The sequence below is a fragment of the Canis lupus genome, chromosome 26, assembly GCF_048164855.1.
Source record: "Canis lupus baileyi chromosome 26, mCanLup2.hap1, whole genome shotgun sequence".
NCBI classification, from domain to species: domain Eukaryota; kingdom Metazoa; phylum Chordata; class Mammalia; order Carnivora; family Canidae; genus Canis; species Canis lupus.
Window position 1 is genome coordinate 24,871,998 of NC_132863.1, and position 22,360 is coordinate 24,894,357.

Genomic DNA, 22,360 nt, shown 5'->3' on the forward strand with positions numbered 1-22,360 from the left:
CGGTTGGGCATCTGGCTTCTGCTCTGGTCATGATACCAGGGTCGTGGGATTGAGCCTCAAGTTGAGTTTGGCTCCATACTCAGCAAGAAGCCTGCTACTGCTTCTCTCTGCTCCTCCCCCTGCTTGGGCTCTCTCTCTCTCTCTTTCTCAAATAAATAAATCTTTAAAAAAATAAAGTACCATTTCAACAATCATTATTAAAACTATTGAGATATTATATTCCTTTTTAAATTTATTTTTTATAATTTATTTATTTATTTATTGATTTATTGATTGATTGATTCATGAGAGATAGAGGCAGAGACATAGGCAGAGGGAGTAGCAGGCTCCATACAAGGAGCCCAATGTGAGACTCAATCCAGGAACTCCAAGATCATGCCCTGAGCCGAAGGCAGATACTCCATTGCTGAGCCACCTGGCGTCCTGTATATTCCTTGTTTTAGTACTAAATCTTGAAACTGGGATCCCTGGGTGGCTCAGTGGTTTAGCGCCTGCCTTCTGTCCAGGGCATGCATGATCCTGGAGTCCCAGGATGGAGTCGTGTGCGCCTTGGGCTCCCTGCATGGAGCCTGCTTCTCCCTCTGCCTATGTCTCTGCCCCCCCATCCCCCCCTCTCTCTCATGAATAAATAAATAAAATCTTTAAAAAATATATAAATAAATAAATCTTGAAACTTGGTATTATTTTATGTAAAGCATATCTGAATCTAGACTAGCCACATTTCTGGTGCTTATTAGCTGCGTGTAGCTAATCGGTACCATATTGGATAGTGCAGCTCTATATTATGAAATCCTATACAAAAATCTATATTAGAAAATGTTAATTTGTGTAATGTTAATTTGTGTAATGTTATAGAAATAATCTTTATATTGCACATGGATTTGCCAGAAGCTTTCTCTGAATACCATAGTTTAGAGAATACTTGTTGTCATGACTCAGGAGCACATCTACTCATAAACTCAAAAAATGTCTATAATCCCATTGTCTTGTCCACAGAGAGCTTCCAGAAAGTAGTTAAACCGATCAAACCCTCAGCTAGTTTTTGATACTGCTTTAAAGTACTTGTTTCCCAGAGAGAGTTTAATAAGTAAACTCTTGGAAACCAGATTGAATTAAGCACATAGACATTTTCCCCCCTTCTTGGCATCCTACCGCTGTGAGCAGCAGGACTATGTAGTTTGGTGGGTTTACACAACCACTTGTCTTTTGATTACTCATGATAAGATAGTTTTATTCAAATATTTGACAATGTTAAGACCCCAGGAGACAGAACTATTAATGGCACCGTTTTTAAAGTTTTGCAAACTTTTGACTTGCTTAGTAGAAGATAACTGGATTCTCATTTGCTTCCACACGGAGTCTCTTACATTATCATTCATTGCGTAGTCACTGGAAAAGGCCACTGTACACTCATGAAAGCATAAGAGTAATGAAATCAGACAACCTCCTATTATGAAAATTATCCCTACACACACACACAGCCCCAGAGGTTTCTGGAATCCCTTAGAGTTCCCAGACCACAGTTTGAGAAGCCTGAATATATCATTGCATTTAAGCCAAAGTAAAGAGTTTATGTTGTAAGAGCATTTGGAAACCATTAGAGCAGTTTAAGTAGATCTATAAAAGGATCTACTTGATTTTTAAAAATTTTAAATCTTTTATTTAAAAAAATTTTTAAGTAAGCTCTGTGTGTAACATGGGGCTTGAACTTATGACCCTGAAATCAAGAATCCATGCTCTGTCAACTTAGCCAGCCAGTCACCCCTACTTGAGGTTTTTATTCAACACTTTGGCTGCTACATGCAAAATGGCTTAGAAAGGACAAAAAGCAAAAAAAAAAAAAGCAGGATGAGTAGTTAGGAGGCAGTTGCCTCAGGTAAGAGATGACAGTGGCTTGAGTTAAAATGGAACAGTGGAGATGAGATAAGTGATATATAGTAATATATTTTATAGTTGACTTGTCAGAATTTACTGATGGATTACTCTAGAAAGTTCAGTGTTCCAGAGAAATTGTAGCACCAAGTGCATCAGTAGATGGAACCAGAGAGACCCGTGTTGAATCTTAGGAAAGCTATTAACTTGCTGTGTGAGAAATTTTTATCATTTTTCTTGTCTCCAGAAAAACTTGTAAGAAGGATTTTATTTAACCAGGACTACAGTTAACTGACCCATTGACAGTCTTTGATCTCTGAGTTATCTGACCTGAGCTGCGTGTATTTGGCCAGAACAACAATGCCACACAATATTCAGAGGCTGCTGATATTCATTAGATTTAGATTATGGTAGGAGTAACCTCCATGGGAAGGCAAGATGTTAATCAAACGCAGTTTTAAGTCATTTCTGTTCATGTGAAAAATATTAACTTGGTGGAGACTTGAAACAGATGGTGTGCAGTTGGAGTAGATAACTATATTATTCCAAATAAACATTTGCTGGAGCTGGGAAGCAAAAATCCATATTTCACTTTTCCCTATTTACATTATCAAGTCAGCTGTGTTGCTGCTGCTTTTAACTTGCATTAAGGTTATCAACAAGGTTTTGATGTTGGCAGGCAATTACAACATATCTTTAAATATTAAAGTCATTAGCATTGGAGGAGACCCGTTAGTTACTTTCAACATATAGTGGCATAATGATTATGAATACATTACTGATGGATAGCTGTCTCAAAATATCTCCTGTATCAATAGTGTAACAGCACTTTCTCACTGGGTACTTTATGACCTTTCCACATCTTGCTTTCCTTCATGTTACAGAGGAGGAAAGCAGGACTCTGGAGTGACTTGTTCAAGGTCCCACAGCACATAAATTGGTAGAACAATCAGGATGCAAAGCTGTATCTTGCAATTTTATTCCAGCCTTCTTTCCTCTCCATCTGAGGCATAATGAAGCAATTGTAATTGTGTCTAATACTGAACTCATCATCTCTCCCCTCCAATATACTTTCCTTTTAGTGGCCTCTGTCTTGGTCACTTGTTTTATCTTCCACATCTAATCAACCAACAAATCCTATTTATTATAACTCTAAATATGTTTGAAATCTGCCCCCCGCCCTTACCATTCCTGTTGCTACTGCAGTCTCAGGTCACAGTCATCTCTCACTGTAACAACCGTTTAATAAATAGTATCTTCCTGTATTATGATCTTAACATTTTTCCCATTGCAGCTAGTGATCTTTCTTTTCTTATGAAATATTTCAGGCTTACAAAATAAGAAAACACACAGCATAACAAACACTCGTGTACCCACTCTTAGCTCTATCAAAATTTAGTAGTTTGTCTTACATTTTGCTTCAGATCTTTCAAAAAAGTAAAATATTAGAACTACAATCTGTAGCTGCCTGATACTCAGTTCCTTTTCTTCCGTTTGGTGTAGTTATTGTCTTGAATTTGATATTTATTATTCCTTTGTTTTTATTTTTTAAAGATTTTATTTATTATTTATTTTATTTATTTTTTAAGATTTTATTTATTTATTCACGAGAGACACAGAGAGAAAGAGAGGCAGAGACACAGGCAGAGGGAGAAGCAGGCTCCAGGCAGGGATCAATCCTGGGACTCCAGGATCATGCCCTGGGCCAAAGGCAGGCGCTAAAGTGGTGAGCCACCCAGGGATCCCTAAAAGATTTCATTTGTTTATGTGAAAGAGCACAAGCAGGCAGAGGGGCAGAGGGAGCAGGAGAAGCAGGCTCCCCACCAAGCAGGGAGCCCAACCTGGTGCTGGATTCCAGGACCCCCCAAGACCCGGGGATCACGACCCGATGACCCGACCCGATGACCCGATGAAGGCAGATGCCTAACTTGAGCCACCCAAGCGCCCCTATTACCTTGTTTTTAAAGTTTTTTTTTTTTTTTTTAATTTATTCATGAGAGACACAGAGAGAGAGGGAGAAGCAGGCTCCATGCAGGGTGCCTGATGTGGGACTGGATCTGGGGAACTCCAGGACCACTCCTTGGGCTGTAGGTGGCACTAAACCGCTGAGCCACCGGGGCTGCCCTAGTTTTGTGTTCTTTTGTGCATTTACATTTAACATGTTAATTTTTGAACCTAAATTTTAGTATTTGTTCATCAGATTACTCTAAAAATCTTGGGTGCATTCAATTAGAATTGCTTTGAGGGCAGCCCAGACTGCTCAGCAGTTTAGCATCGGCTTCAGCCCAGGGTGTGATCCTGGAGACCTGGGATCAAGTCCCACATCCAGTTCCCTGCATGGAGCCTGTTTCTCCCTCTGCCTGTGTCTCTGCCTCTCTCTCTTTCTCTTTCTCTCTCTCTGTGTGTTTCTCATGAATAATAAATAAAATCTTAAATTTTTTTCATTGAATTTCTACATTAAAATGAAGAGAAAATGTTGGTGATAATCATAAGCATAAGCATGCTAGAGCTTTCTAACTGCTTAAATCTCTTTTTATGTCTTTTCAATTACTTACATTCATCATAAAGTTTATATATTTTGTGTCAGGCTTATTTCTAGATGGTTTATAATTTTTGTTGTAATTCATATATTTTTGAAAATAGTATTTGTTTGCCAGGATATAGGAATCCAATTCATTTTTATAATATTGAACTTCTATCTAACAGTCTTACTGAACTGTGTAATCTAATTATTGAATGGTAGATTCTCTTGGTTTTCTTTTATAGAAAGTCATCTGATATGTACAAAAGGACAGTTTCATTTCTTCCTTTCAGGTCTTCATACCCATTATTTCTTAACAGTCCTGCTGCTGTGGTTTGATTCTTGAATAAATGTTGACTGGAAGCTTTGATTTATCTCCTTTCTGAGATGAAAGGCATTGCTTGTAATAATACTTCACCAATAAGTATGATATTTTATATGGGTTTTTGGGAAATACCCTTTATCCAGTTAAGGAATTGATCTTCTCTTTCTAGTTTTCTTCATATTCATGAGTGGAAATTGGGTCTTAATGAAAGTTTTTTCTGTAATTATTTAAGTGATTTTAAGGTATTTCTTTTAATCTGTTAATATGTTGAATTATATTGGATTTTAAATATATAAAATTAACCTTGCATTCTTGGATAAACTCACCTTGATTGCAATTATAAAAAAAATACATTACTGCATTTGGTTTGCCTTTTTTTTTTTTTTTAAGATTTTATTTATTCATGAGAGAAACAGAAAGAGAGGCAGAGAGACAGGCAGAGGGAGAAGTAGGCTCCCTAGGGGGAGCCTTATAGAGGACTTGATCCCAGGATACTGGGAACAGGACATGAGCCAAAGGCAGATGTGCTTAACCACCGAACCACCCTGGTGCCCCTGGTTTGCTTTTTTCCCTCACCTTTATTGTGGTATAATTTAGATCAGATAAAATCCATTTATTTCATGTATACAGTTTAAGTTTTAGCTATCATATCTAGTTGTGTTAGCATCATTACAATCAGGTTGTAGAATATTTCCATCACTATAGAAAGCTTTATCATGCTCTCTGACATGCCCCTTTGTAGTCCATTTCTTTCCATCAGTCTCAGATAGCTACTCATTTGCTTTTTGTCATTAATTTTGTCTCAAATTTTGTATAAATAGGATAATATGGTATGTAGTTTTGTTGTGTGTCTGGCATCTTTCACTTGGCCTAATGCTTTTGACATTTTCCCATATTGTTGGATAAATGTATCAGTAGTGTGTTCCTTTTTGTTGTGGTATTGTAATTTTTTTTTAAAGATTTAATTTGAGAGAGCATGCAAGAGGAAGGGGAGGGGCAGAGGGAGAAGCAGACCCCCTTCTGAGCAGAGAGCTCCATCCCAGGACCCCAGGCCTCAGGTCATGAGCCAAAGGCAGACAGACCCTTAACTGACTGAGCCACTCAGGCACCCCATGATTTGTATTTCTTTGGTAACTGGTATGCTGAGCATCTTTTTATGTCCTTATCAGCCATTTGTAAAGTTTCTTTTGGGAATTGTGTCTTTAAATCTCTCTTGCTCATTCTGGGGTTTTTGTTGTTATCAAGCTATTAGGGTCATTTATATACTCTGCATGTCTCTGTGTCTGGGATCAGATGGCACTGGTAGAAGATAGAGAAAAGAGGGAACCTAGGGAGGAAATTAGCATCATCGTGAAGCAAATGATCCTTCTCAGTTTGCTAGTCATCTTTGAGGTATTTTATGTCTATCTGACTTTTGGAAGAACATCAGATAAGTAGCCTCATCTTTGCAACTCCTCAGCTAGCTCCGAGTTCCTGTTTTAGTAATAATGTTTTTTTTTTTTATTAGTTTATTTTTTTTTAATTTTTATTTATTTATGATAGGCACACAGTGAGAGAGAGAGAGGCAGAGACACAGGCAGAGGGAGAAGCAGGCTCCATGCACTGGGAGCCTGACGTGGGATTTGATCCTGGGTCTCCAGGATCGCGCCCTGGGCCAAAGGCAGGCGCTAAACCACTGCGCCACCCAGGGATCCCAATAATGTTTTTTTAAAAAATAATTTTCTATTATTTTCCTTGAAGGTTATAAGTAAATTCTCTTTCATATCTAATCTTAAGAGAATAAAAATCTTATTCAGATGAACCAATTCAATGGATGCTGCAAAATAGACGTTAGAGGCGTGGAAATAAACTAAAAATTAAAAACTTAATTTTTCCAATATTTTAATCAGCCATTGCAGGGGTCAGTAAACTATGGCCCACTGCCTGTTTTTTTTTATTTTATTTTTTATTTGTTTAAATTCAGTTAGTTAACATGTACAGTATTACTGGTTTCAGAGGTAGAAGTCATTGATTCATCAGTCTTATATAATACCCAGTGCTCATTAATCTTGTGCCCTCCTTAATGTTCATCACCCTGTTACCCATCCTCCCCCCACACCCCAGCAGCCCTCAGTTTGTTTCCTATGATTTAGAGTCTGTTATGATTTGTGTTCCTTTCTGATTTCATCATGTTTCACTTTTTCTTTTCTTCCCCTATGATCTTCTGTTTTTTTGTTTTTGTTTTTTTTTAGTTTTTATTTATTTATTCATAGATACAGAGAGAGAGAGAGGCAGAGACACGGGCAGAGGGAGAAGCAGGCATCATACAGAGAGCCTGATGTGGGACTCGATCCAGGGTCTCCAGAATCACGCCCTGGGCTGCAGGCGGCGCTAAACCGCTGTGCCACCGGGGCTGCCCTGATCTTCTGTTTTGCTTCTTAAATTCAGTGACAGTGATAATTGTCTTTTTCTGATTGACTTATTTTGCTTAGCATAATACCCTCTAGTTTTTTCCATTGCCATTTGCAACGTCCTACTGCTTATTTTTGTAAATAAAGTTTTATTGGAACACAGCCAAGTCCATTCCTTTGTGCATTGTCTAAAGTGTGCTACAACAGCAGAGTTGAATTGTTCTGACAGAGACCATATGGTCCACAAAGCCAAAAATATTTAATATTGCCCTTTGCAGAAAAAGTTTGCTGATCCCTCAGCTGTGAGAATGTATTCGATAAATTAATTTTATTTGTTATTTATAAATGTGGAATGGGAAAATTTGTTTTTTCAATTCCTATTGTTAGTATACAGTAAAGCATTAATTTTGTTTTAATTGAGCTCTGTCTTCAAGGTCTCTTATAAAACACTTTCTGTAATTTCTTTGAGTCATTATGCTTCAATTTCTGTTGAATGATAAATTATCTGTCATCGTAAACAGTTATTCCTGGCTGTCTCTGCATGTGAAGCCTGCATGTTATTAGAAAGTTGGATGTGTTATCAGGCTTATGGCAGAGCTACACTGATGGGAAATGCTCATCCTTAAGCAGGTGCTATCCCCACAGTCAGTTTAACCAGCCTTAGAAGCCTACAAGTGCAACAGCAATTTTGATGTTCTTTCCTCTAACTTTAGCAAATTAGGATTGTCAGTTTTGGAAATGTTTCTCATCTGACAGTTAGACATTCAGAACATTTCCCTATCTTGGGAATGGTTAAAGAGAGACTGTGGGCAAGGAAATCTTTTTTCTGATTTTTTTTCCTTGGTTCTGATCCCAACTTTAGGGGCACTGTTTAAATTGTATCTTTCATGCTTTTGTCCTTGTGTGCTACCTGGCAAGTTCATGTAGCCTTCTCACTGACCTAGTTAATGCTCTATAAGGTCGTCCTTGGCCTTCATACATGGTATCTTTCTACTTCTTTATATCCTTAGTACTTTGCAAACATTTCAATATGTGTTTCCCATAACTTGGGGCCCTGACTTCTCTTATCTCTTCCCCAAAGCCTGGCAAATATAGTGAAGTATTTTGCATGAGACCTAGACAGCCGCAAAATTCAGCTACAAATGATAATAGATAATCCCATTATTTGTCAATAGGGGATTATTTAAATAAACGATGGTGTGTTCACACAGTGGAATATCATGCATCTGTTAAAGAAAAAAGGTTGTGGAATTAAGAGTTTCAGAACATGCTTTGAAATTATAAAACAAGACAAAAGAGCGACAACAAAAAACTAAGGAACAGGGGATCCCTGGGTGGCTCAGCGGTTTAGCACCTGCCTTTGGCCCAGGGTGCAGTCCTGGAGTCCCAGGATCCAGTCTCAGGTCGGGCTCCTGGCATGGGGCCTGCTTCTCCCTCCGCCTGTGTCTCTGCCTCTCTCTCTCTCTCTCTCTCAAATATTTAAATAAATAAATAAATAAATAAATAAATAAATAAATAAATAAAGTCTTTAAAGAAAAAAAAAAAAACTAAGGAACAGTACAGTGTGTGGTATAGATCCCTTACCTAGGAGTCTATTGCTGTCTAACAAACCTCATTAAAACTTAGTTGCCTAGGGCAGCCCAGGTGGCTCAGCGGTTTAATGCCACCTTCAGTCCAGGGTGTGATCCTGGAGACCGGGCATTGAATCCCACGTTGGGCTCCCTGCATTGAGTCTGCTTCTCCCTCTGCCTGTATCTCTGCTTCTCTCTCTCTCTCTCTCTCTCTCTCTCATGAATAAATATATAAAGTCTTAAAAAAAAAGTCACCTAAAACAATAAGGTTTTTTTTTTCTTATGACTGTGAGTCAGACATTTGTTCTGCTCTTGGTTCTTATTCATTCATATATGAATGTCTGCAATCAGCTAGCTGCAGACCAGACCCATTAGGTTAGGCTCTCATGTGTTTGGAGGGATCAGCTGGCCTTAGCTGGTACAACTCCTCTCTTCTCCATGTGGTCTCATCCTACTGCAGATGAGTCTGGATTTGCTTTCATCGCTGGGTGAAAGAGACGCTCAGAACTGGCACTCTGTTATTTCTATCACTTTACATTGGTCAAAGCCAGTCAGAGGCCCTGGCCAGATTCAGGGTATAGGGATAGAGATGCTACTTCTGATACGTTGCAAAGGTTGTGGCAGCAGAGAGGCCATTATTGGGGACATTCGATGTAACATCAACATATTTACACGTGTATAAATAGGGGTAGGATAGGAATTTAAAATGGTTCCCTATGAGGTGGGGTAAGTAGGGACAGGAGCAAGGAAAATTTCTTTTTATATCATACTGATTTCTGAACCATATAAATATATGCTTATACATACAGAATAGAAAGTCATCCATTTTTGCCTCTGCCCCCAAAGAAAATTATGTTTAAAACTTCACAATTGTTTCTTAGGATTCTGAGTTGTTGTTGTTTTTAAAGAAATAGATATAATGGCTTCCTTGGTCATCATGTTTGGAATGATCAGCAATCCTGTGCATCTGAAAGATCTATATTCATCTCATTTTTCTCAGTGATGATAAGGAGCAATGACCATATCTTCTTCTACTGAAAGCTTAGCGTAGATAAAGATCTGAAGGGCCAAATAATAAAATTATTAATTTTAATAGATTTTTAATTTAATTCAAGTAAACATGGAGAGTATCTACTGTGTACTGATCATTACTATATATATTATGATACCCTTCACCGTAACTTTGTGTTTGAAGTGATGAGAGAATCACTTTCATACAAAACAGGTAATGATAAAGCATTTTTCACATCAAGTTCATTTTTAAGTAATATTTATCTGGAATTTGTGTTTATGTTCAGTATTACTTCTCTTAAGGCTACAGAAAAGTTCCAGTCTTTAGTTTCGTGTCTGATTCTTCAAATTCTATGTGGGAAGGAAAAACATTGTTGTCACACAGAGAGCTGCTTATTGTGTTCTGTTTTCATGACATACATAGCATATTGCATGATGTAGAAGTAAGGTCATTTATTCAGACATACTTTTCCATGTTTGCTCCTCCTCTCTAGCTCAAATTGTTTGGCTTTACAGGGTTAGGTGTTAAAGCTATTCAGTGATCTTGGAAATGCGTGTGATCATGTGTTTGGATTTTAATTTTTAAGCCATTTATATATTCTTGTCTTCAAAATATCTAAAGCAAAAGTCATAGAGTGACTAAATTATCCATTACTTTAAATCTTAAAATCTGTGTTTAGAATCAGTTGAACCTTTATAACAAAACTAAGGGTTATTTTGAGTTTCTAGGAGTGAAGACTTTATTTCTCTTTGATAAGAGAACCACCACCAAGTAGTGGTGTTTATGACCTCAAAGTCCCACTTGAAAGGAATTTCTTCTCTTTGAAGTGTATCTACAGTTTTCCGGAGTTGAAAAGAGTTCAGGATATGTGGTTCTTTCTATGAATTCAGCTAGAATATAAAACATGAGTATGCATTCCATGAAAATTCAGAAATGAAGTCACTGTAACAGTGATGACATAAAGACATGGCACAGTCACCAAACAGAGGGTGAAAATGCCTTCTTGTAACATACCCCTTATTCACCATCTGAGCAGCTGCTGGCTTTGTCAGGTTATAAGCCACTTGGATATATATCTCACACCACCACTTGGTCTTCATGATACCCAGCCTCCAGCAAAAATACCATCTTACATTGGACTTGGTGATTTTACAGCTATTAATTCTTGAATCATTCCATGTAATGCTGCTGAAGTTAGATGGATTAACTGTTAGTAGTATACCCATTTTCTTTGGAATCAGATGTTAATATTAAGTCAGACATGGTCACATGGCTAGTTAGATGGTAAATACAGAACTTGGCACTAGGCTTCCTATTTTCTAATCATTTCTCTTTTCTGAGTGAGTACCTTCTTTAACCTAGCAACTAGTCTAAGCATCATTTCTTACCCTTACATCTTTCCTACCTGGTCAGTCTTATTCTCTCTCATTTTATATTTGTTAAAAATGACCTAAAAAGGTGAAATGACTTGATAAAAGACTTATCAGTTAAAACAGAATGAGAATTCATATTAAATTTATCAGTCTCTTGGGGGATCCCTGGGTGGCTCAGCAGTTTAGCGCCTGCCTTTGGCCCAGGGCACTATCCTGGAGTCCCGGGATCGAGTCCCGTGTCAGGCTCCTGGCATGGAGCCTGCTTCTCCCTCTGCCTGTGTCTCTGCCCCCCCCCCATGTCTATCATGAATTAAAAAAAAAAAAATTTTTTTAAAAACCTATCAGTCTCCATACACATGCCTTTTCTACTAGACGATGTTACTGAAACATGAGGAATAACACTAGTGTTGCAGGTTTGTGAGTCGTGATGTGAACAAGAGATACGGGTGGCTTTAGTCTGTAAAACAGTACTCTGAGGGCTGGGTTTTGCCAGTATCTAAGCTTTCAGTTGGTATATAACTCAGTGTTCTGCAGTTGAGCTCAGACTTTCTCCGTTTTTCATTCTGCCAAGTGCTGAATGTTAAAACACATCTTGTTGTTAAGTCTTCCTCAGGCCTTTGGCGCCCTTGCTGTAAAGGCAGGTGGTCTGAAGAAAGGCTCCCTCTAGGTTGTTGCACACTATACACAACACATTATAGTGCGAGACAACTGTCAGTTCCTTCCTTCCCTTCTCCCTCCACCCTCCAGAAAGCTAGGCCCCAGATGGAAGAGCTGGAAATGTGTCAACCATTCTCTGAAGGGCATTGAGAAAAATACTGTCAACAAGAAAAAGGCAAACGCAGTAGCTCATTAGTCCACTAATCAGACAGGACGACCATCAATTTCACAAAGAAAATGTCCTGGACTGAGAGAGGGGAAGAGCTGGCAGTGTTGCCCTCATGGCTCTCAAAAGAGAGCTGCACATTTTCGTTAGTAACTTGAGGACATTACTTTCTTGATGGGCTTTATGGATTCATTATATCATTTCCCAAAATATGCCACTTCAGACTGAAGGATAAAAATAATATTTGGTAAAAAAAAAAAAAAAAAAAAAAAAAAAAATAATAATAATATTTGGTGATACTGTCCTCATTAGAACATGCTCGTGAATGTGCGAATATGTACCTTGTTGCCAGTGTCATGAATGTATTTTGTCTACAGCTATGATTTAACATTTCATTTGAACTTTTGGTACATCCATTTCTGGTGCTTTGAATTCACCATTATTGGAGAATAGATATATAATACTTCAGTGTAAAGCTTGGAGTTACTCAGAGGAACATAGTTCAATTTAAAGATGATTATGGTAACCCTGGCCCTGTTATTAACCAAGTACATAACATGTTCTCTTTAATGGGGAAAAATAACTGTGAAGATAATAGAATATTACTCCTTGTATGAAGTCCTGTTGATATTAACTCAGGTCTTTTTTTCCCTAAAGCCCAGTATGGGGGCCTGAACTCATGACCCTGAGATCAAGACCTGAGCTAGAAAAAAAAAAAAAAGCCCTGAGCTGAGTTTAAGAGTTGGACACTTAACCAATTGAGCCACGCAGGTGCCCCAGTCCAGACATATTATTAATGTCATTAAGTTTAATTTATCAAATTTCTCTTTCTGGAATTTGTAGTCTATTGTAATCAAACAGCTACCTTAGGGAATAGCCTGTGCCTAGTTTACATTCAGCTCTACTTTTCATCTTTTGGGATATTATACATCATAAATGACATTTACATGACTGATGTCAGAGATGTTGATTCCATCTCTTTTTTCCTACTTTAGTTTTATATATAAAAAATAGTATTTCATCATTTGTAGTAATTTATGTATAACTGATTGTTTTGTTTTTGTTTCCTGCCATGCAGTTGGTGCCTACTAGTCTAGATAGTCCCACATTTGTTTTTTTCCACTTAATAATTTGATTGATTTATAAAGTTAAGTCAAAAAAGAATGCAGTTGAGATAAGCTGAATTTGTAACCTGGTTTCGTCCTTTCTCAGCCCCCATCCTCAATGTTAACTTAGAGGTCCTGTTACCCCTTGACTTTGCTGGCTTGTTTTAGTTTCCTATGATTGCCTTAACAAAGTTCCACAAATTGGGTTGCTTAAGACAGCAATGATCTCTCACTGTTCAGGAGGCCAGAAGACCAAAATCAAGGTATAAGTAGGGTCGATTCCTCCTTGGGATATCTGAGGAAGAATCTAGTCCATAGCCGTCTCCCAGCTTCTGGTGGTTGACAATAGTCCTAGGCATTGCTTGGCTTATAGCTGCATCACTCTGGTCTCTGCCATTAGCATCCTAGTGAATTCTCATTACGCAACTATGTCTTCTTCATGTAGTCTTCTCTTCTTGTGAGGGTGGGTATTCATATTGAATTTAAAACCGACCTACATAATCCAGGATGATCTTCTCTCAAGATCCTTAACTACATCTTTAAAGACCCTTTTTCCACATAAACAATTACTCACAGTTGAAGGGATTAACAAGTACAGTAGTCCCCCACCCCTACTCCTTATCTGTAGCGGATACATTCTACAACCTCTGTGGATAAGTGAAACTGCAGATAGTACCAAGCCATATATATACACATAATATTTTTTCCTGTACATACTGTAATAAAACTTAAATTATAAATTAGGTATAGTAAGAGATTAACAACAGTAATAATAGAACAGTTATAACAATATACAGTAATAAAAATTATGTGACTGGTCTCTCTCCACAGTATCTTACTGTACCATACTTACCCTTCTTTCTGTGATGATGTGAGATAATAAATGCCTTTGTGATGAGGTGAATGACATAGGCATTTTGACCTAGTGTTAGGCCACTATTGACCTTCTGACTATAGATCAGAAAGAGACTCATTTTTTTCCAGACCATAGTTGACCACAGGTAATTGAAACTGTGGAAAGTGAAGCTAGCTAAGGGGAAGTATGGTAGATATCTTTTGGGGGCCAGCGTTCAGCATGTTGAAATCGGCGTCCTCTTGGCTTTTCAGTCCTCTAGGAAAATATGTTTGTATTTCAAATTATTGTCATGATTTTTATTATCTTATAGAAGACTCTGACCTCCATTACTTTTATTCTCTATAGTTGGTCCTGAGAAAAGAGTGCCAGCAATGCCTGGGTCGCCTGTGGAAGTGAAGATACAGTCAAGATCCTCACCTCCTACCATGCCACCCCTGCCACCAATAAATCCTGGAGGACCCAGGCCAGTGTCATTTACTCCTACAGCATGTGAGACCTCTTCATTTTCTTGGGTTTGTGGTTCAGACTGACATTTAGTTATAAGCAACTGACTTGCTATTAAGTCTTTGCATATATTATTCAATTTTCAAAATAGCTGTTAAGATATTATATGTATATATATAATACAGAGATATGTACATATACATATATACACACATATATCTTACTTTTATAAATTACTTTTGCCCTCTGAGAATAGTACTTAGCTAATTTAGGCATTTGAAAATTTAGTGGTCTAAATATTTTGTTTTCATACTGTGGCTGGTAAGTAGCTATTTTAATTTCTTAGCTCTAAAATGAATTTAAATTATTATTTTGACAGGTGCCTTGGTGGCTCAGTTGGTTAAGCATCTGACTCTTGATCTTGAGGTGGTGAGTTTGGGCCCTGCATTGGGCCCAGCGTGGAGCTTTACCTTTAAAATAAAACAAATTTTAAAAAATAAATAAATAAAAATAAAATAAAATACAAAACAAATTATTATATTGATTTATAAGAGTCAAAGTAAATTTCATATAATTACCAAACTATTTCTGAAAGTATGCTAGGACTATCATGGTGTGGGTCTTTTTTTTTTTTTTTTTTTTTTTTAAGAGAGGGGAAGAGCAGAGGGAGAGAGAGAGAATATTAAGCAGGCTCCACACCTAGCACATGGCTCAGTCTTAAGACCCTGAGATCATGACCTGAGCCGAAATCAAGAATTGGAGGTTTAACTGACTGAGCCACCCAGGCGCCCCAGTAAGGCTCTTTATGTAAGAGAATGAGTATTGTGTTAGGTTTTCTGGGGCTACCACAACTAAATACCACAGACTGAGTGGCTTAAACAACAGAAATTTATTTTTTCACAGTTTAAAGCATAGAAGTCCAAGATCAAGGTGTAAGCAGGTTTGGTTTCTTCTGAGACCTCTTTCCTTGGCTTACAGATAGCCAGCCTTCCTGCTGTGTCCTCCCATGTCCTTGCCTCTGTGGTTATGTGTACCAGCTGTCCTTTCCTTTTCTCATAAGGACAGTAGTCCTATTAGATTAGGGACCACCCACATGATCTCACTTAACCTTCAAAGGCTCTATCTCCAAATACAATCACATTCTGAGGTACCGGGGATTAGGATTACAACATAGGAATTTGTGGGGGACATAATTCAGTCCATAAGAATCACATTAGCTAGTAAGTATATAATAGATGTTCAGCCTTACTAGTTACCAAGGAAATACAAAGTAAAACCCAATGGGAATACCTTATACACCTACAAGAATGTTCAAAATGGAAAAGAATTCCAAGTTTTGGTGGGCATGTGTGGAGTTACCTGAACACTCCATACATTGTTTGAGTATGAGAAAGTTGGTAATATTTACTAAAGTTGAATTTTCAGAAACCCTCTAACTCTACAGTCAGTCGTATGTAACAGACTGACTTAAACAGACAGACAAAAATCAGAAGAAAACCTAATGTAAAATCTAAACATACATACATACAAGTCTAGATTTTAATCTTAGTTTTTCTGCCATTCTGTGCCCATGATATACCTCCAGTACATGTTGACTCTTACAGATATTTTATCTTGTAAAGCAGAACATGCTTGCTATTTGTAGAGAGCCCACAGTGCGTCAGAGCACTGTGCTAGGTGCCATATGCATTTTCTTATTTAAATATCATTACATAAGTTTACACAACTATCTTTACTCAAACATTTGTGGTTTTCATTTTTATTATTTTAAAAGGTAAGAGAAGGGTCTAGGAAGTACAGCTTTACAGAAGGTTTGATTATTATTATATTTCCAAAACATTTGATATTGAATGAGTGGTAGCTGCAGCAGTCTGAGCCAGAGTGAATGAAATGAAGTTTTATATCCTTTTAAAAATTGTATTTCTGGGACGCCTGGGTGGCTCAGCGATTGAGTGTCTGCCTTCAGCCCAGGGCATGATCCTGGAGGCCCGGGATCAAGTTCCATGTCGGGCTCCCTTTATGGAGCCTGCTTCTCCCTCTGCCTGTGTCTCTGCCTCTCTCTCTCTCTCTCTCTCTCTCTCTCTCTCTGTGTGTGTGTGTGTCTCTCATGAATAAATACATAAAATATTTTTTTAAAAAGTGCTTCTTAATACAGGTGATATCCAAGCATAAATAGGATGAGGAAGAGTTTGCCAGATCACGTTTGCATCAGGGTTAGTCAAAAAGTAGGAACAGTATGGCTGACTGAATATGACTGGCTTGGAGGAAGAAGAGGGAAGTGAAAGATTTTTCATGGTTAATGTCTTGGCATTGAGCCCAATATAAGTAAATGTCAGTTTTCTAAGTTAAGATTAAAGAATTGCACTCTCTAAATTTGTTATAAGACCTGATTTAAACTGTTTCTGTTTTTATTTTTATTTTTAAAGATTTTATTTATTTATTCATGAAAGAGAGGCAGAGACACAGGCAGAGGGAGAAGCAGGCTTCATGCAGGGAGCCTGACATGGGATCCAATCCCGGGACCTAATCCTGGAACTCCAGGATCACGCCCTGGGCCAAATGCAGGCATTTAACTGCTGAGCCACCCAGGGATCTCCAATGTTTGTTTTTAGATATCTGTTGTAGTTTTACCTTCCTAGACTTTCTTTTTTTTTTTTTTTTTTTTAAGATTTTATTTATTTATTCATGAGAGAGACACAGAGAGAAAGAGAGAGAGAGGGGGAGGGAGGCACAGACATAGGCAGAGGGAAAAGCCGGCTCCATGCAGGGAGCCCGAGGTAGGACTTGATCCCGGGACTCCAAGATCACACCCTGGGGTGAAGTCGGCGCTAAACCACTCAGCCACCCAGGGATCCCCTTCCTTCCTAGACTTTCAAGCCTGTGTATGATTGAATGAAAATCTACTGACACTTAGTACCAGCTAGTTTTATTTCACTGTTCAGTGAAAAAAGAGATTTTTACTTAATACCTCCAAGAACTTAACTTTAGGATGGTATTTCTTTTTTTTTTTTTTTTTTTTTTTAAAGATTTTATTTATTTATTCATGATAGTCACAGAGAGAGAGAGAGGGGCAGAGACACAGGCAGAGAGAGAAGCAGGCTCCATGCACCGGGAGCCCGACGTGGGATTCGATCCCGGGTCTCCAGGATCGCGCCCTGGGCCAAAGGCAGGCGCCAACCCGCTGCGCCACCCAGGGATCCCTAGGATGGTATTTCAAATTAATTTAAATCTAGCAACAAATAACTAAGAACAATGGGAAAATAGGAAAACTGCAGGTAACCACATGTATTATTTGAGCAGAAATAAAGAATTGGTATGTCCTGTATAGTGTCTTTATTGAGTAACCAAGAATTTGGCAGCAGTAATATAGCATTGTTGGGGCAAGGAGAAACTGATGGGCACAATTACTCTGAATGGTCCAAGAGATATATACCTTATTGCAGGAATAGGTCATTAAATCTATAGCCTAGAGAAAACATTTCTCAAAAAAAAAAAAGAACGAAAGAAAAAACATTTTTCACTTTAACAGAATTGTTTTCTGATGGTCCCTTCACATGCTACATTGTAACTGACCGTTTTATTTCTTTGGACCCCTAAGATTAGGCAGAGATGGAAGACAAAAAATTTGTGCAAGATGTGTGTCCAGTCAGGAAATATGTGTTCTACCAGACTCATCTCATGCAGTACCTGTTGCAAGAAATCTTAATACTACCTATCCCTGCCCACTGCAACTGTAGTTAGATAACCCCTTCTCCTTGTTCTTATAGAACTCCATACTATTGTTTTACTTAGTCTTTGTTATTTTGTTATTTTTTACCTAGTAATGTCTCACTATGTAGTAGTCTAATTGAGAGCAGAAAGAATTTCTTATAAACTCTTTTTTTAAAGGTTTTATTTTATTTTATTTAAGATTTTATTTATTTATTGATAGACACAGAGAGAGAAAGGCAGAGACACAGGCAGAGGGAGAAGCAGGCTCCATGCAGGGAGCCCGATGTGGGACTTGATCCCGGTCTCCAGGATCACACCCCAGGCTGCAGGCAGCGCCAAACCTCTGCGCCACCAGGGCTGCCTTTAAACTCTTTTTTTTTAAAGATTTTATTTATTCATGAGAGAGACAGAGAGAGGCAGAGACATAGGCAGAGGGAGAAGCAGGCTACCTACAGGGAGCCCGATGTGGGACTCCATCCCAGGACTCCAGGATCACTCTCTGAGCCAAAGGCAAATGCTCAACCACCGAGCCACCCGGGCATCCCCTTATAAACTTTAAATATGTGTTTTACAAAATTCCAAGTGAATAAACGATAGTTAATTCAAACAAGAAGAAATTAATAAAGATCCATGTGTTTTGTACCTAAACAGAATCTTTCATTTTGGCTTTCTTTTAGTAAGCAATGGCATCAACCATTCTCCTCCTACCCTGAATGGTGCCCCATCACCGCCACAGAGATTCAGCAATGGTCCTGCCTCTTCCACATCATCTGCACTAACAAATCAACAATTGCCAGCCACTTGTGGTGCTCGGCAGCTCAGCAAATTGAAACGCTTCCTTACCACTCTGCAACAGTTCGGCAATGACATCTCACCTGAGATTGGGGAGAAGGTGCGGACTCTTGTTCTAGCACTGGTGGTAAGTACAACATCACTGTCCACAGCTACTTGAATATGTGGCTCAGAACTCAAGCCAGCAAACCTGTAACAACATGGCAAAATCTAGAGACTAATACCGTTTTTATATAACTTGTATTTCACTTATGGATAACAATGTTTATTAAAGAAACAAATATAGAATGTTTTACCTTATTGTTTCTTATGGTGTTGATATAATTCCAGTAAGCAGCTTTGAATTTCTCTAAACACTGAGGTAGTTTTTTTTTTTCCTCAGGAGTGATTCAGGGGTCAGACAGGGCTGGATTGGGACCACCCTGGGGAGCCAGGCCGCACATCAGACCATAAGAGGCTTCAGGGCTGGGCTGGGGAGCTCAGGGCTGAGATCTACAGGGCAGGAGTCCAGTCCAGCTCCTGTAAGTGAAGCAACCACTCAGGCAATAATGGCCTAGAAAGATAACACTAGTGGGGAGGAAATCTGAAGTGGAGAGCTGATGTAACAAGGGCCTAGATGAAAACAGCGTTGAAGGATAAAAGGGGGCCGATAGTATTTCATGGAGACAAAGGAATGTAACAGAGGACAAAGAAGCAAGACAAGCTGTTAAAGAATACACAGCAAGCACAGCTCTGGGTCCTTGTTGGCAACTTCTCATGTAGGCCCTACTTATTGCCCCACACAGCAATCTTTAGAAACAGAGGGCCTGGGAGGAAGCAGCTAGCAGACATCTTCTTTAAGCCCTCAAAGTGAGCCATGAAGTCCTTCAGATTTGGGAATGCCTCCAAGCACTTGGATTCGAATATATGCAGTACATCAAGGATGTTATAAACCAGGTACTCAGGGAGCACCTCCAGGTACTCAGGCTTCAGTTTCTCAAAATCAGGGCTGTAGCAGATCCTGGCAAAGTATAGGCAGGTATCCATAACCTCATTCTCCAAAATGTCCATGCAAATCTTTTCCTCTTCCATCTTCCCACATAGATTGAAGAACTGCTACTTTAAAAGACTTCTCGGGGGATCCCTGGGTGGCTCAGCGGTTTAGGACTTGCCTTTGGCCCAGGGCGTGATCCTGGAGTCCCAAGATCGAGTCTTGCGTCGGGCTCTCTCTCTCTTTCTCTCGCTATGTCTATCATGAATAAATAAATAAAATCTTAAAAAAGACTGAGAAGTCTTTTTTTCCTTAATTTTTTTTTAAAGATTTTATTTATTTATTCGTGAGAGACAGAGAGGCAGAGACACAGGCAGACGGAGAAACAGGCTCCATGCAGGGAGCCCAACATGGGACTCGATATCGGGTCTCCAGGATCATGCCTTGGTCCGAAGGCAGTTGCTAAACTGCTGAGCCACCCAGGCTGCCTGACTTCTCAGAGTTAGCGTTGAATAAAAAACTTTCATAAAAGGCAAAATATAATAAATGACTTTTCCTCATTTCAGATTCAATCCCTTTTGTATTTTAGAGTTGTCAGTTATTCATTTTCATTGCTATATAATCTTTTCTTGTAGGAATATTCCACAATTTATACTTTTTGCTCTCGATAGACTTTTGAGTCGTTTGCATTTTGAAGCAGTCAGAGCACCCCAATTCTACCCCCAGGTTTTTGAGATTTCTTAAATGAATTCATAGGACTTGGCATACAGTTGTGCTCACAAGTAAAATTTATTACAGAAGCATAAGGTTACACAGCAGGATCTTAAAGGAAAGAGATACTGTTGGAATCTAGATGAATCCATCTGCAGGCTTCCTTATGCTCTTTCTCTCATGAATGGTCACACTGAGCTCATTCTTTCACCAGCAATGAAAATTCAACAATATATGTGTGATGGTTTTGCTTAGGGAAGCGTTTGAGAGACTTAGCACCCAAGGTCTTTACTAGAGTCTGGCTACATTGGCATGTTTGCCAGCACCTACTGAAATTTCAGATTCCTAGAAGGAAAGTCAGTGTTTATTGTTTGCAAAAACAGGTTAGGCACAGTGAGATACTTTACCAGTTAGGAAAGTTTTTAATTTTTGCTTTGGTGGGAAAATGGTGTTTTTTGGTCAAATTTTGTACTATTAGATCTAGACTAATTAAATTGGCCTTTTATATGTCAAAATGAGTTTGAACATAATTGGAAGCAAAACAGACCTCAGAATGTCATACCAATTCTAGCAGGATTAAGTGAAGTCTATGTTTGAACGTAACTTAAAAGTAAAAGAAAAAAATGACAGACCTCATTTGCCAAAAAAAAGTTTATCTTTTGTAATGCCTGAGTGGCTCAAGGGCTGAGCGTCTGCCATCGACTCGGCATGATCCCGAAGTCCCGGGATTGAGTCCCATATCGGGCTCCTTGCATGGAGCCTGCTTTTCCTGTCTCTGCCTCTCTCTCTGCCTCTTTCTGTGTCTCTCATGAATAAATAAAATCTTAAAAACAAAAAAGTTAATCTTTTTTTAGTATAGAATTGTTTATATGTAGACATACCCAATTATCCAATTATCTACTTTATTTTTTTTTAAGATTTTATTTATTTATTCATTAGAGACAGACACACACACACACACAGAGGCAGAGTCACAGGCAGAGAGAGAAGCAGGCTCTATGCAGGAAGCCTGATGCGGACTCAGTCTCAGGACCCTAGAATCAGGCCGTGGGCTGAAGGCAGGTGTTAAACTGCTGAGCCACCCAGGGATTCCCCCCAATTATCTACTTTAAATGGCCATGCTTGGGTTAAATTTTTTTTTCCAATGATGTCATTAGTAGAGGGTAAAAATACACAAAACAAAATTTACCAACTTAGGGATCCCGGGTGGCTCAGCGGTTTTGGTGCCTGCCTTCGGCCCAGGGGGTGATCCTGGGGTCCTGTGATCAAGTCCTGCATCGGGCTTCCTGCGTGGAGCCTGTTTCTCCCTTTGCCTGTGTCTCTGCCTGTCTCTCTCTCTTTCTCTCCCTGTGTGTCATTTTATTCATTTTATGAATAAATGAATAAAATCTTTAAAAAATATTTTAGAAAATGATATATTAAAAGCAGCAATGAACTCAACAGTAGAATGGAGAGGAAAAACAACAGGAAAAATGACCTATTCTGAACAACAGGGAGAAAGTGACTTAAAAAATCAACAGAACCTCAGAGACCTAAAGGAACATAACAGAAGATCTGAGTCACAATGTGACAGAAGTATGACGCTGAAATAATGATTGAATTTGCCCAAATTTGACAAAAGACCTAAATCTGCAGATTCAAAAAAGCAACATAGACCTTAAACAAGATTCCCTGCTCCCCTTAAAAAGATTTAAAAAAAAAATCTTAAAAGCCAAGAGGGAAAAACCTCTTGCCTATAGAGGAAAAATTCCAGGGCCAGTGGCATTTTTTTTTTTTAAGTGCTGAAAGAAAACTGTCAACTCAGAATCTTACATTTATCAAAAATATACTTCTGGAACAATCAAAATATTCTCAGATGAAGTGAAACTAAGAGAAGTTGCCTC

The 22,360-nt window shown here is 38.6% G+C and overlaps 1 protein-coding gene and 2 long non-coding RNA genes across 11 annotated transcripts in view; 1 reads left to right on the forward strand and 2 right to left on the reverse strand.

Annotated features, from left to right (window-relative positions):
• The window catches only part of LOC140618330 (uncharacterized), a 54,803-nt gene extending 35,469 nt beyond the window's left edge, over positions 1-19,334 (reverse strand). Inside the window, exons 1-2 of the long non-coding RNA XR_012018503.1 lie at positions 19,093-19,334; positions 18,880-18,986 (exon numbers count right to left, since the gene is read on the reverse strand). This is a non-coding gene — a long non-coding RNA (uncharacterized lncRNA). The remainder of the gene's footprint in view (positions 1-18,879; positions 18,987-19,092) is intronic.
• CBFA2T2 (CBFA2/RUNX1 partner transcriptional co-repressor 2) overlaps positions 1-22,360 on the forward strand; it is a 146,365-nt gene that overhangs the window by 91,326 nt on the left and 32,679 nt on the right. For 4 of the 9 annotated variants that reach the window (XM_072800609.1, XM_072800614.1, XM_072800612.1 and 1 more), the window contains 2 exons: positions 14,195-14,338; positions 18,682-18,923. In XM_072800609.1, the coding sequence (XP_072656710.1) occupies positions 14,195-14,338; positions 18,682-18,923 (386 nt within the window). Of the gene's footprint in view, positions 1-10,685; positions 10,901-13,901; positions 13,995-14,194; positions 14,339-18,681; positions 18,924-22,360 lie in introns of those variants that run through there. The other 5 variants (XR_012018501.1, XM_072800607.1, XM_072800608.1 and 2 more) reach the window with 3 other exon arrangements.
• Positions 9,423-11,225, reverse strand: LOC140618331 (uncharacterized). Its single transcript, XR_012018504.1, has 2 exons — positions 10,706-11,225; positions 9,423-9,738 (listed from the first exon to the last, which is right to left on the reverse strand). It is a non-coding gene; the product is annotated as an uncharacterized lncRNA (long non-coding RNA).